At 41.7% G+C, this 13,710-nt stretch overlaps 1 protein-coding gene across 1 annotated transcript in view; it reads left to right on the top strand.

Annotated features, from left to right (window-relative positions):
* Positions 1 to 241: 241 nt before the first annotated feature.
* Positions 242 to 13,710, top strand: part of swap70b (switching B cell complex subunit SWAP70b) — a 32,350-nt gene continuing 18,881 nt past the window's right edge. Inside the window, exons 1-3 of the mRNA XM_084060055.1 lie at positions 242 to 399; positions 2,855 to 2,995; positions 11,861 to 12,034. Of these exons, the coding sequence (XP_083916181.1) occupies positions 304 to 399; positions 2,855 to 2,995; positions 11,861 to 12,034 (411 nt within the window). The 5' untranslated portion in view covers positions 242 to 303. The remainder of the gene's footprint in view (positions 400 to 2,854; positions 2,996 to 11,860; positions 12,035 to 13,710) is intronic.

The following is a 13,710-nucleotide window of genomic DNA, read 5'->3' as shown; positions in this document are numbered from 1 at the left end:
TTGAGAACCACTGATATAGAGTAGCTATAAGAGCCTAGCTCAGTGTTTTGATCACAGCCTTAGCCATGGTTCACATCAGGGCTAATCACAGCCTATGTTCTTTCCCCACTACACGCTGAGTGGAGCTACAGCCCTTGAATCATCATCATGCCAGACACACACAGAGTGTCACACAGACAGTGTCATGTGACTGTCCTGCTATTGTAATGTCTGATCACTAAAGTTCTTTCCCACACAGACTCACACATCACAGATCGGGGAGAGAGAGAGAGAGATCGGACCTGATCAAAGCTATTTATTACTATGGCTCTACGGGACGAACTTCTGAAGTCAATATGGCACGCGTTCACGGCCCTGGACGTGGACAAAAGTGGGAAAGTGTCCAAATCACAGTTGAAGGTACGGTTATTAACTTATTGTCCGTTTTAAACCTGATTTATATCCTTGATCGTCATGATCGTTGGAGCTGTGGTGAAGCCAAGCAGGAAATTCTACGTAAATGTTCAGCTCAAAGAGTCTCCAGGTTTAATTTACAACCTTCAAACTTTATCCTGTTTTAAACACATTTCCTCCTGCATCCTGATCTGTCGGTCAGCCAATATTTCAGCAGTATAGCGCAACTGTCAAATGGATAGTGCATGTACTCAAGTAGGCTACTGTACCATTTTGATGGGTTTTTACTTTACTGGAGTATTTACAATTTTAAATACTTTTACTTCTACTCCACATCTCGGAGGCAAATACTGTACTTTTACTCCACTACAATTATTTGAAAAATGTAGTTACTATTTTCTTTGTAAAGCATACGTATTAACCACTTCAGCCATGGCTATTTTCAAAGGATTTGTATACATTTGGCTATGGGATATTGTGCATCATGAGTACTTTTACTTTTAGTACTTAAGTATATTTTGACGCCAATACTTTTGTACTTTTACTCCAAGTCAATTTTGGCTTTTACTTGTTAAAGAGTATTTCTACATTGCAGTATCGATTGACTTTAAGTAAAACAAATTGGGTACATATCCCACCACTAGCGATGAAGTGTATCTGTTGTTAGGCTACTCTGTTTTATTTTATTTTCACTTTTCTGATCACTTTTTTCCTCTTCTTTAGTTGGTCTAAAAAGCACCATAATGTATTGATTTGATATGAGTTAGAGTGGGCACATTATGGAACAACCTGTCTAGATTACTTTAGGGATGGCTAATAACTCCCATGTTTACCCAGTGGTCATCATGGGCTCATGGTTTGCATTGTAGTCTATTTATAGTTATTATACATTACTTATCACTTATCACATTTGTGAGTCTGTAAGCCTACTATTCAAACCAGCTTGTGACTGTGAATGTGTTTATTTTTAGTAGCTATAGGGAGTGGAATCATTAACCCTGTCAGTGTGGTTCGGTGCCAACCATGACTTTGATGCAACCAGATGATCGACCACAACCATGGTTGTTCATTTCAACAGCCATGTTAATTCTAAAGGACATTAGCATTGTAATTTCCGTTAGCCAAGTATTGTATATTGGCTATATGCTGATGTCTGACCTCCTGTGGTTTGTGTTTTAAAGGAAATAAAATGTGTATTCTGTGTCGTTCAGGCTGAACTAGGTCATGCCTTACTTCCTCTTTAACCTCCCTAACTTTACACCAAGTGTCAGCCGTATAATGCTGCTGACTTTACAATATTTGAACAGCACAAGGAATGCAAACAGCCCATTCTACGTATTGTTGCCAAATGTCTCATGAGACCAAGGAGACCACACAACAAATGAAGAAGAATGACATTTGTTCTTACCAGGCATTTGACTTTAAAACCACCCTTGATATATTGAGTAGAGCTTGATTACAGTCCAAATGGCTGAAAGTTTAATCTCTTGTTTTGGTGATGACCTGGTAATAGAACTAAAGTTATCATTGCTGAGAGGGAGACAGTGTAGCAGAGACAGGCAGTAGGAAAGCTGAGAGGGAGACCCCGTAGGGGAGACAGACAGTTGGAAAGCTGAGACGGAGACCACATAGTGGAGACGTATAGTAAAGCTGAGAGACTGATAGCACAAGGTTGGCAGAACTTGGCACAGGATGAAAATGTGTGGCTTTATCGATGGCCAGCATGGGTACATGTGGTTGCAAAGACATGGGCATAAATGACCACACCATTTGTGTACACGGATGCTTTATTTTCTTTTGTTCCCTTTTTTTCCTTTAGTTATTCTTTGGGGCTTTTTGTGCATTTATTTGAAGTGTATATACACACAGAGAGAGACAGGAAACATGGAGAGAGAGTAGGGGAGTGACATGCAGCGAATGGTCCGGACGACCGGGAATTGAACCAGGGACACTGTCTAGGCATTAGAGCTCATGACATTAATTTCATGAAATACAAAGGGATGATGCTTTTGTGTGGCTAGACCAGCCAGTATCCTGCCAAGTTGCACCCACCTACAGTACCAAATCATTGTGACATCCTGGGTTTTAATCTAGCTCAAGGCCTGTCTTGCATGTCACCCTCCCACCCCCAAGTCTGTCTCATTCCTGTCTCTATCTATTATAATAAAGAATAACCACCATTTGAAAAAGACACCTACTCTTAAAAATATTTACACAAACAATTCTAGCTTTTAGACCTTTGTTTAGATGGTAGGTAACGTAAGATTTTTCCGACCGCCTTTTCTTTAATGTAGTCATAATATGATCCACCATATCATGTAACTTTAAAGTGTTTGCAATAGTGAGACAATATTAGAACAAGATATGGATTTATTATGTAGCACCTTTTCGAATAGGAAGTGCCTCACAAGTTAGTAATATCATTATGTATTTAAAAGCATGCGTCTGCTTATCATTCCAGGTGCTGTCCCACAACCTGTGTACACTGATGAAGATTCCACATGACCCAGTGGCACTGGAGGAACATTTTAAGGATGATGATGAGGGTCCCGTGTCCAACCAAGGCTACATGCCCTACCTCAACAAGTTCATTCTTGACAAGGTCAGCTAACGGCACACTTAATGCTAATAGTATTCTTCCCATTGCAGGGTTTCTTAGCCAACAGGTCAGAAGAACCCAAATGTAGGGAGCAAGATATTATGAAGAGTATCATGGATAGAGGAATATTGTGTTTTTGAATGTTGGGTTAAACTTATGGGCTGCACAAACAGCAAATGTGATTCCTCCTTCCTGTAACACCATCCCTGTTGAAATGTCCCTGAGCAAAATGCTTAGTGGGTGTCGACATGAAGACACATGAATAATCTTACTGTGTGTAGAATGTAACAATTGAGTGCTCTAAATGCATAACCAGTATAACATGGCAAAACCCAGTAGAAAGACCACAGCAGGTTTGTATGATGTCGAGTCATGTCTGCTGTTCAAGGCTAGATTGTGTTGATTCTTATACTCTGGTATACCACATTTGCATTGCCCTAGTCTCAGATACAGCAGAGAATGGAAGGAGACGTGGTCCTCTACGGAGGCCTCCCGCAGTTCACAGACAAGCTTAGGGAGAGAAAGATGTGGCTGGCTGGGCATTGTGTCAGGCACCCAGACCTGGTGGCGAGCAGACTGACACTGTGGGAGTAAAACTAGGCGGCAAGCTTTCTATCTTGAAAATGAAGGTGTTGCTAGAAGGTGTTGCTATTTCCGCTACTGCTGGTTGCAGAAGCATTTTCATTCCATTAAAGTCTATGGGCATTTGACCGGACTTAACTCTTGGTTTTATTACCTTTCGTAAACATTTTCATAAATTATGCTCACATTCATTTTAACATGAATTATACCCCAAAGAAGGTATGCTTCTACTGGTTCTACTTGCTGCCCTTTCACCCAATAGCATTCGTTTTCCGGTTCCATTCGGGACCGGAAATTCCAATTTGAATTCACTGAATTGTGAATTCAAATGTGGCTTCAAAACGGGTATGTAGAAACCAATGGGTGAAGTCACGGCTCCCTTCGTCCATTATCTTTTACAGTCTATGAGCCTACATAGACTTTAGACACACAGCGGCGCGACAGCAGAGCTAGCAACATCTCAGAGCTCCAGACACTGATGCTGAATAGGAGGGAGTGAAGGGCATCGATCGAGGAGTTGGTGTCGGCTAGACAGCACTCGCATCATGACAACCACACAAGACAGCTCACTGATGATGTAAAGGACCTGTTCATTTTCTTTTGTGTGTGTGTGTGTGTGTGTGTGTGTGTGTGTGTGTGTGTGTGTGTGTGTGTGTGTGTGTGTGTGTGTGTGTGTGTGTGTGTGTGTGTGTGTGTGTGTGTGTGTGTGTGTGTGTGTGTGTGTGTGTGTGTGTGTGTCATTGTCAGACACTATGCAGGTGTATATTTCAGCTGTCGGGCAGAAACCAGCTTTTCAGGAAAAAAAAATCCTGGAGAAAAAAAAAAACGTGTTTTTAGAACAACACAATACTGCCTCATCAAAGTTGGTATGGTGACTTTATACATTGTCAGATACTTGAATGTGTCCTTATATTATCATCACTTTATCCAAATGCAGCTCAAGTGGAGTTAGGAGGTTTTTGACCATTAATGTGGAGATTTATTTTTACTTTGTCATTCTAATCAATGGGGGACAACTAGCCTGGAAACCAGACGAAATCTGCCATTGCAAAAAAACTCCTAACTCCACAAGTTGGAGTTAGGTGGTTTGTCCGACAGTTTGAGGATCCAATGGAGATAGGAGGTTTAGTCAGAAACGCTTTTTTATACTTTTCATTGTTTCAATATTTGTAAAATCCACACATAGACATAAAGGGTGTTCAATAGCACTGATTTATAAAAAAAAAAGAAAAAGTTGAAAATGGAGATAGCTGGTTTCTGCCCCACAGCGACGATATGTTTGTTTGCTGTGTCCACGTGAATGTGGATGATCAGGGGTTTTAACCACTTAAACCCCAGTACGTTGTTGAGCGGAGTCCCTCGTGGTTCCATATTAGTGCTGTAGTGTTTTCGCTCTACATTCAATATCTTCGCTGAAAATAGCCGATCGACAAGCATGTCGCCTATTTTTTGCAAAAGCTTTACCCACAATACGGATGCTGGGGTTTAAGTGGTTAAATGTTTTCTGTACGGGTGGGAGGTTGGGGTTGTTGTCAATGTATGTTTTTATCACTTTGGTGTATTTTGATGTGAAGTGCATTGAATTTGCACCTACATAAAATGTTTGTCTTGACTTCAATTAATACTAGTAACTAGAGCATTGCTGGGGGTGCTCCGACATTGCATCACGCTCTGTGAAATGCATTCCATTCAGTTTGGGATGTCATCATGACTGGTGGAATTCTTCAGACACTGACGCAAAAGCCTGTGGAATTCCTGTATGAAGAATAGACTTTCTTGAAGGTTTCCATGACAAGAGCCCCAGAACTCTATAGGCATATCACACATAGATTGTCTGGTTTGCCACAAAGGTTGGCTGGCTCTTGCTGCTGTTTGAATGCTCTTTTATAAGGGGATTGTAAATCATGAGCAATGCATTACTATAATGACCTTATTGGTTTTTATTGGCATAGTTATTTATAGACCTTTGTTCTGTGTGAACAATGTTTCATCCTGGGGTATTCTGGTTGGGTGACTATTTCAATGTGACAGTTTCCTATTGAAAAGTAATTACACTGTGTGGATGGCATGCTCTTCCCTCATGGCATCTCATGCCAGGCTAAATCCTGATATCATTCAGGGCTACAAGGACAGAGCACACCTGAGATCAAACTGACCATGATGACCCGATGACCACATTTCTGTGGGATGGGAATTGCTGGATTTCTCGTCATTGGGTCCTCTTTTAGCAAATATGGGAGTTTTAATAAAAATTCTGCTTAAGCACAACTTTGTATATATGACCGAACCAGACCACATAGTATTTCACAGCAAGTGCATTACTTCATTCTTCCCTCTCTGACGCATTTGTACGTGCATTTATGTGGTGTGAAAGTACTTTGCGTCCTTGAGGGCTCTCGCCACGAGTGACATTTATTCAAGAGGTTTCGGGAAGACTAACCCCCCCCCCCCCCCCCGTAGGGTGTAAGGAGAAAGGGGTGGTAGTCAGGGCATTCAATAAACTCACACTCTAAGGAAACTCCACCCTGTTACAGAGGGAGTGTGTGACGTGTGTGTGTGTGTGTGTGTGCGTGTGTGTGTGAAGGGGAGGGGCGGTATGGATGTGTGTGTATTTTGGTGTCCGACTGTGCGCTTATGTGCTGTTTAGAGGTTGTGGCTGGGAAGTCAGGGTAGATTTGTGTGTGCACATTTGCGTGGGGGCGTGTGGGTGTGTGGGGGTGTGTGTATGTGTGTGCGTGCGAGACCCTCACTGGCACATTCCACTTGACAGTCTCTTTAACTCAACTTAGAAAAACAGTGATAACTACTGACCATTCATCCAAACAGTTCAAACACTAGTTTCTCTGGGAGATGTATACATCCTGAGCCGTCATCTCAGTTTGGCATTAGGCTAAGGGCATGCTGGTGATTAAAATAGGAGAATCTGTCTACCCAAACTTCATCGTCATCGACTCCAATTGTCATTAACAGAGAAAGGTCTCCATTGAGTATCGTGATTGTACAGAATAAATCAGTGGTTCTCAACTGTAGTTCTTTGACCCTGTCTGAACCAGCTGGTGACCTACGTTGGGGTTACAATCCACCCATTGAGAAATTCTGGACCATAAAGAGCCAAGATTATTTTTGGGGCTCAGTGTGTGTCGTTTGCATGGCTGTTTTATCTGCAAGTGGTTTTAGATTGATGTTCAAGTATTACGGTGAAGGCCAAAGAGCTCTCGCTCAACATAAAATAGCGATAAGTGATCCATGAATGGCATACCTATGAGTGTACAAGAGACCATGGAAGCATTTTGGAGCCTTTGTGGTTAGCTGGAGCATAGCATTCCACCAAGCCAACTGACCTCACATTAGCCCACCCCAAGCATACTGAACTGAAAACAATTAGAGAGAGAGACTATATGAAAATGTCATGTCATGATTATCCAGATAATAATGAATTGAATTATTCCTATAACTCTTAAAATCGCAATAAAGCATACTGCAGGGGTCGGCAAGTAAGTCTTTTTCTGAGCCATTAGATGGTGGTCCAGAACATAATTAATGGCTAATTTAAGAACTGGAACACGTGACAGAAAGCCTATATAATATATACAATACTAAGTGTATTGCTACAAAAGTGAAAAAGTGAAAAATGGTGTGGTATAACAGCATACTGATACAACTGCATGTGTAATCACTAGTAATGTATTTTACATGTGCAGATAGAAATACTATTGTGATCATATAGTGCAGGCCACATCCTTGAATGTAAGGACATTTTAGTTAATTCAAAAGTTTAAAAAGCATTTTTTTTTTTTAAGAAGCATTTTATCTGGAGACAGTCATAATCCTTTTCATATAGAGATATTGAATAAGAGCTCATAGAACAGGAGCCCTTAGATTGTTCAAGGTCCCCTCGGAGAGAAACTGTACATTGTTTAAGGCATATGAAACACTTTTGTTTTTTACGATATAATTTTCACATGGATAAGAGCTATGTAATAAGTGTTCTACCAGTAGGCTACAGGTTGACTCTCAATTTGGACATTATAGCCTAAATGTGGTCAGGCAGATATTGTAAATTATTTACAAACTAATATGTCAGGCCAAATATTATGGTGGGCCAGTTCTGGCAAAAACTAACAGACAATATTAATTCAAATAAAATAAAAGTCCAACTGTCATTGTGGCACAAAGTCAAACTGTACTACTACCGTTAACGCAAAAATAAAATGTAAGCACTTTTCTGTCATCAAACAGTACTGCCAGCCTTGGGACCTAGAGAAGGAGATGTGTCAAACCGTCGTCCTTATTTACTCTGATCTTGCACTTTTAAGTTGCTCTGGGTAACAGTGACTGCCTACTGCTAAATGCCTAAATTGTTAGCGCTTATCAGTGTGGATGCTCACATTATTACAGTTATATCGTTACACAGTAATCATTGTTGATGTGGTAGACAGAGTGAGGTGAGGTTACTTGCAAGAGAGAGATAGTGACAGAAATAGCTAATGTGCTACACGATATAAAGGACAAGCACAACTCTACTGCATAATGTCTCTCCTTAACACCTAACAGATCATGTGGTCTTATTCTCTCTGCCATGTCTCCGTTTCTTTCATGTAAATCGTGTGCGGCTACATGTTTTCACAGCTGACGGTTTAGTTCTGCTATTTGTTTACACTTTATCTTACACTAAATGACATGGCATATCTTGTACATAATTTGCAATTGCATTCTAAATGCAATTTTTGTCTTAAGTGCCACTAAAAAAGGGAAACGCCTGTCTGTCTGTCTGTGTGTCTGTCTGTCTGTCTGTCTGTCTGTCTGTCTGTCTGTCTGTCTGTCTGTCCCTCCATCTTTAATAACAATTAAGGCAAGGCAAAGAGATAACTATATGTAGCCCAGAAAACACATAATTTGCATTTGCCATTACTAAACCATACCTGGCTACGATCCTGTTTATAGTCATCTGCCAAATTGACCCCTCTCCTCTCAACTAACATCACCTCTGCTTTTTCACCAACATTCCAACAAAACCTGCAATTCCTGGGCGACCTGTGATTCCTGAAGTTGTTTATCTCTTAACCACTAACACAGCCCAGGCTGTTGTGGTGTTAGACAGGGTTGTGTCTATTCATACTCTCTGGCCAGTGAATTCTAATCAACGTGCTGCTGGAGCAGAGCGAGCCAGCTCCAAGCACTGCGGCAGCTCCCACAAGGCCCTCATTGTTGAGGTGGGCATTGGGAGTGGGCGAGTGACATTGACGGGAAGGGTGGGGGAGAGAGGGTAAACGAGACACTCTGAGCAGAGAGAGAGACTAAGTAGAGAAAGGGTGAGAGGTAAGGATGGGGGAGAGACACTTTGAGCTGACTTGTGTCCGTAAGAGAAGCAGTGCCATTCCAAGTCAGCTAATAGTCTGAAAGAGGGAATCTGAGGTGAGAGGGGAGATAAAGAGAGAGAAATGTGACAGCCACGCATGATACAACACTGTGACACAAAGTAGCTGCTCTTAGGTAATAAACCCTACTTTGACAAACTCTTCTTGCACTTCCCTACTGGTGTGAGTACTGCAGCTACAGTAGTACTGTTGTTGATGATAGTCTGGTAGACCTTGAGCCCCTGCTGTCGCTGACTCATTCAAAACCACACGTCTAGAAATGGTAAGCTGATCCAGCGAGGACCAGACACTAGCTCAATCACGTAGCAATTACTCACTCTCTTATCTCACACCAGAGAGAGTCAGTGTGATAATATTAAAGAATATAAACAAGATATCGGTTATTTATTTCTCATGGTTTTATTGCATCTACTGTACATTGATGTGGGTACTTGAAACACAATTGCATACTGGCACACAGTACAGGGACAACAGGTCCTCAAACAGAGTTTAAGACCTAATATATGTCCAAGTGTTGAGCAAGACACAGATGCACAAATGCAAGTGTCTGGGGACAAGTGTCAGGCAAACGCCCTAAAATGCAAATGTAACATCTGTGAATATTTTTCACAGATGTTGAACATTTTTAAATTCCTGTCATCATATCATAGTTTTATCAGGGTGAATACACATGGCAAGCTATTTGTGGCTATTATCTTAATATCTTCACTCCCACAGGGGTGTGTAGGGGGAACACCTGTGACCTGACCCTTGTCCTCCAGTTATGCATCGTTGACTGCTCACACATCTGTGTAACAAAAGCATTTCTTTAGAGCTTTATTTCAGAGCTTTTTTCTTTCTTTCTTATTTACAAAACAAAATAACTTAGAATCCTCAAAGTCTCTCTGCTGAGAAATCAATCACTGTTGATTTTTTTTTATGGGTGTTATCCTGAATATAACCTTCAACAATATGTTATAGCCTTCAACAATACGTTAAATGTTTGGTAGTTTGTACTTTCTATTACTAGAGGTTCAGGCTGATATGCGGCCCTCACACCTACTGTACCTACGTTATGCCGATCCGACAGATCTGTCTGAGTCCTAGTGCCGGGGTTTTTGTCAGAGTACCCGTTGTACCCGTCTGTTCCCTTTTTGTGCCCATATATGGAGATCTCTGTAAGTATCTGTCTGTCCGCCTGTATCCCTTATATACCCATATATGGAGATCCCCGATGTTGGTGTCGTGGCTGTGGTCCTGCCTATATATGGACGTATGGGCTTTGTTTATGGTTATTTTCCCGGTCAGAGTGACGTCAAAGGTCCGCTGGCCGGCCGATCTTCCCTTAAGCCATCAGTGATTTAGTTTGTGGAGGGACTGTTTCACCAGTGTATACATCTGTATACACAGAGGGATTTTGAGAGCCTACATAAGGACATGTTAGCTCATTAAAACTATATGTGTGGCTAGAATGTCCTGGATTTGTATGAATGTCAGTTAAGCCACTTTCAGACATGCACTGTATTATGAAAGTTTTCCAGAGTTCAAACGGAGTATGTATGAATGAACGTAACATTCCGGATCAGTAGGTTCGGACAGGCAATTGATTTTATGCGGGCAGGACCCTTGACTTAAGTCCGGGTAATGTCCGATTTGGCTCAAACCGCTCTATGTGTGAAGGGACACAGTGATTGTCCGGTGAATTTACGCAGTGATTGTCCGGTGAATAAGTCAGTACACACTTGGCTGTACATAGAGAGACCAATGTTCTCTGAAAAATATCGTATTTAATCCTCGCATCTCCCTCAGGCTGTGCCTGTGTTATATATATAAGTGGGATTAGCTAATGTGTGCGTCTACTACACAGATTCCGCTCCTCACCTTATCAAACAGAGTATTTACCTTAATGTGTGAACGCATCTGAAACAGACATTCTCCTGTTGCATGGTACATGTGTGAACGGCCAACACCGGACAATGTCCCGACCTGATTCCCCAGACGTTTTCCAGTGTTCACATGGGAAAGTGGCTTTAGACACATTGTTTAGGGGTATGTTTGACTGGTGCCCCTGGTATGAGATGTGCTGCTTAATCCACATGCATGCACATGCACAGTCAGCCTGCCAGGGATCTCCATGGTGATGCTTGTTGACCAGCCAAAGGAAAGCACCCCCCCTCTCCTCCTCCACAGCACCCATTGTAACCTTGTGAAGAGCTTTCCTTTCTTTCTCTGCACTGGAATTTGTGCCCCTCAGGAACACTGTGGAAAATGTTCATCTCAAGCATGTACTGTACACTTTGTATCGAGTCTTGTTTTTCTTCAAACAAATACGACTATTTTGTCAGTAGTGTTGGGCAATGTTTTGCTTTGTAAATTCGCTTTCACACATAGACTCAGATAGTGTGAAGGCAACGGACAAAAACAGAGTGTGAAGACAAAACAGACAAGGCTGTTGATTCCTTCTTGCTTTGACTAAAGGTCCGCCATAGGTTTTGCTTAAATCGAGTAATACCCCTTGTGGGATGTGTGTTATATGTGTTAATACTTTGTTTAAAAGTTAGGACTGTGTATTAGAAACTATGTAATTTGTGCATTGGTCTTGCTCAGCGTTTGTATGCAGTATAACAAACACTTCCAGACGGAGTCAGGGACTCTATTATCAATGGAGCCACCCATACTTGAAATGGACGTGTTCATGGTACTGTAAAGGGCCCTGCATGCTACCAAATGAGGTGATCACCCTCTCACCTTTTAGGTGAGAGGGTGATCACCCTCTAACTATGAGCGCCTAGTATCAAATCACCCTATCACCTAAAAGGTGATAGGGTAGCATTTGGTTTGCATTTGGTAGCATGCAGGGGCCTTAAGTCACTTCGATAAAATCCTTCTCCAAGTGGTCCAACTAAATGTGTGTGTGTGTCCACCCCAGGCGAAGGACAACTTTGACCGGCAGGACTTTAACAGGATGTGCTGGACGCTGTGTGCCAGGAAGAATCTGGACCGCAGCCATCTAATCATTTCTGATGACGACGGCTTCAAGATCTGGTGCATCTTCAACTTCCTGTCTGAGGACAGGTACCCACTCACCATTGTCGCCGAGGAGGTGAGTTGTTTGCTATAGATACACGGTGACATTTGACGGCATTACACTTAATTAACCCATTAAGGACTGAGGCCAATTCTACAAATGCCTTATAAACCAGTAGTTATTTCAAGATGTTTCTAAAATGTTCAGAAATAGCAGCTCTACAAGCTCGCAACGCCACATGAAGTGATGCACTGGGATTTTGTATATCTGCTATTTTTGAATAGCCAACGCAAAAATCTAAGATGAGACAGACGGTTTTAATGGGTTAAGTGTCCTTTATTTATGTTAGGAAAGTGGGCTTGCATGTACTTTCCCCAGGAGTACACTGCAGTACAGCTGCTAAAAGCAGTTCTTTATGTTTCGGCATCCATGCCTTCTTCAGAATAAATATCACACCATAGGGATACAAAAGGCTCTGGCAGGATTGAGTCCTAGATCAGAAGGGGTTATACATGGGTACAAAGACATGGGCTTGGGTCTCAACCACAACACCATCAATTGGCACGTGGTGTCAGTCTACAATGACACAACCAAAGTGCAGTGTAGAAAACTCCCATGTTTAAAAATTCAACAAGGAAATGGAATGTGGGATAAAAGACTCATTGAATATGTTCTTTGTGATTCTGGGAATACTTTAGCAACTTCCACAGGTAAAGTGATCAAATTCACCAAGTACAGGATGTAAACAATCACCCAAAAGCAAAGATAAGAATGTGTGTGACTGCATGGGTGTGACTTTGTAACTATGACATATTCTATAGTTGTACTTGATATACTGTAAAGCTCTAAGATAAGCACATCCGCTCAGTGCCTAAAATATAACTATGAGCTCTATTGATGCATTAACTGGCTCCAGTGCTTTAAAAGGGAACTCCCAATGTGTTGCTCAAGAGCAGAAAAGGAAGTTAGAGGCTTCCTGTTCTATTACTGCCGTTGCTAGGATTTATTGTTGGGCATAACCGACATTGGAGGCAGTCAATGGAGGGCCATTTATAAAACATGTAACTTTATTGAAGTTATATATATATTTATAATTAAAATAGACGTGAGTTGTATGCTGTTTTTATGACATTGTCATCTCAATAGTTATCTATTACGAATGTTACGTAAGGGAAAGGGAGACCTTTCTTAATCTCACAAGAGAAAGTTTGTTTCAACATCACCAAGCTGATAGCTGCTGCTCAGATTGTTATCATAAGCGATCAGAGGGGTCAAGTGTCTTGCTCAGTCACTTTGACACACTGTGGTGTATTCATTCACAAAAGAAAACCTGTTTGTCAGTTTGTCCCGGGCATAACTCGGGCGCCGTGCGACCGAAACGGCCTTAAACTCGCCAGTTTCCAAGATCTTAAAAAACATGAACATTTGTCTGTCTGCGGATCTGCGGAGTGAGCACTATCTGCTTAACTGATTAGTTGAGCATTGCGTCAAGTTGTTACCGCTTTGCCAATATAAGTGGCTGCGTGTGAGAAAATGTGAGATATAAGCCTCAGACTCCAACATGTCAGGCAACATGTACAACGACTGCATCAGGTAAAGGTGCATTGTTCCTGACTTAAGTGGCGCCTGAGTAGGCCGACCTAAATATAAACAAAATCGAATGGCGAGGGAGGGAGAGCAGGAGAGAAAGAGCCTATTTCACCCATGTAAATTCAGGTATCATAGCAGTAACAGCAGTGAAAATGAAACAC

This window comes from Gymnoscopelus microlampas, assembly GCF_963454915.1.
Source record: "Gymnoscopelus microlampas genome assembly, chromosome: 6".
NCBI lineage: Eukaryota > Metazoa > Chordata > Actinopteri > Myctophiformes > Myctophidae > Gymnoscopelus > Gymnoscopelus microlampas.
The sequence above is the reverse complement of the archived record's forward strand: the minus strand, read 5'-3'. Positions and strand labels throughout refer to the sequence as shown.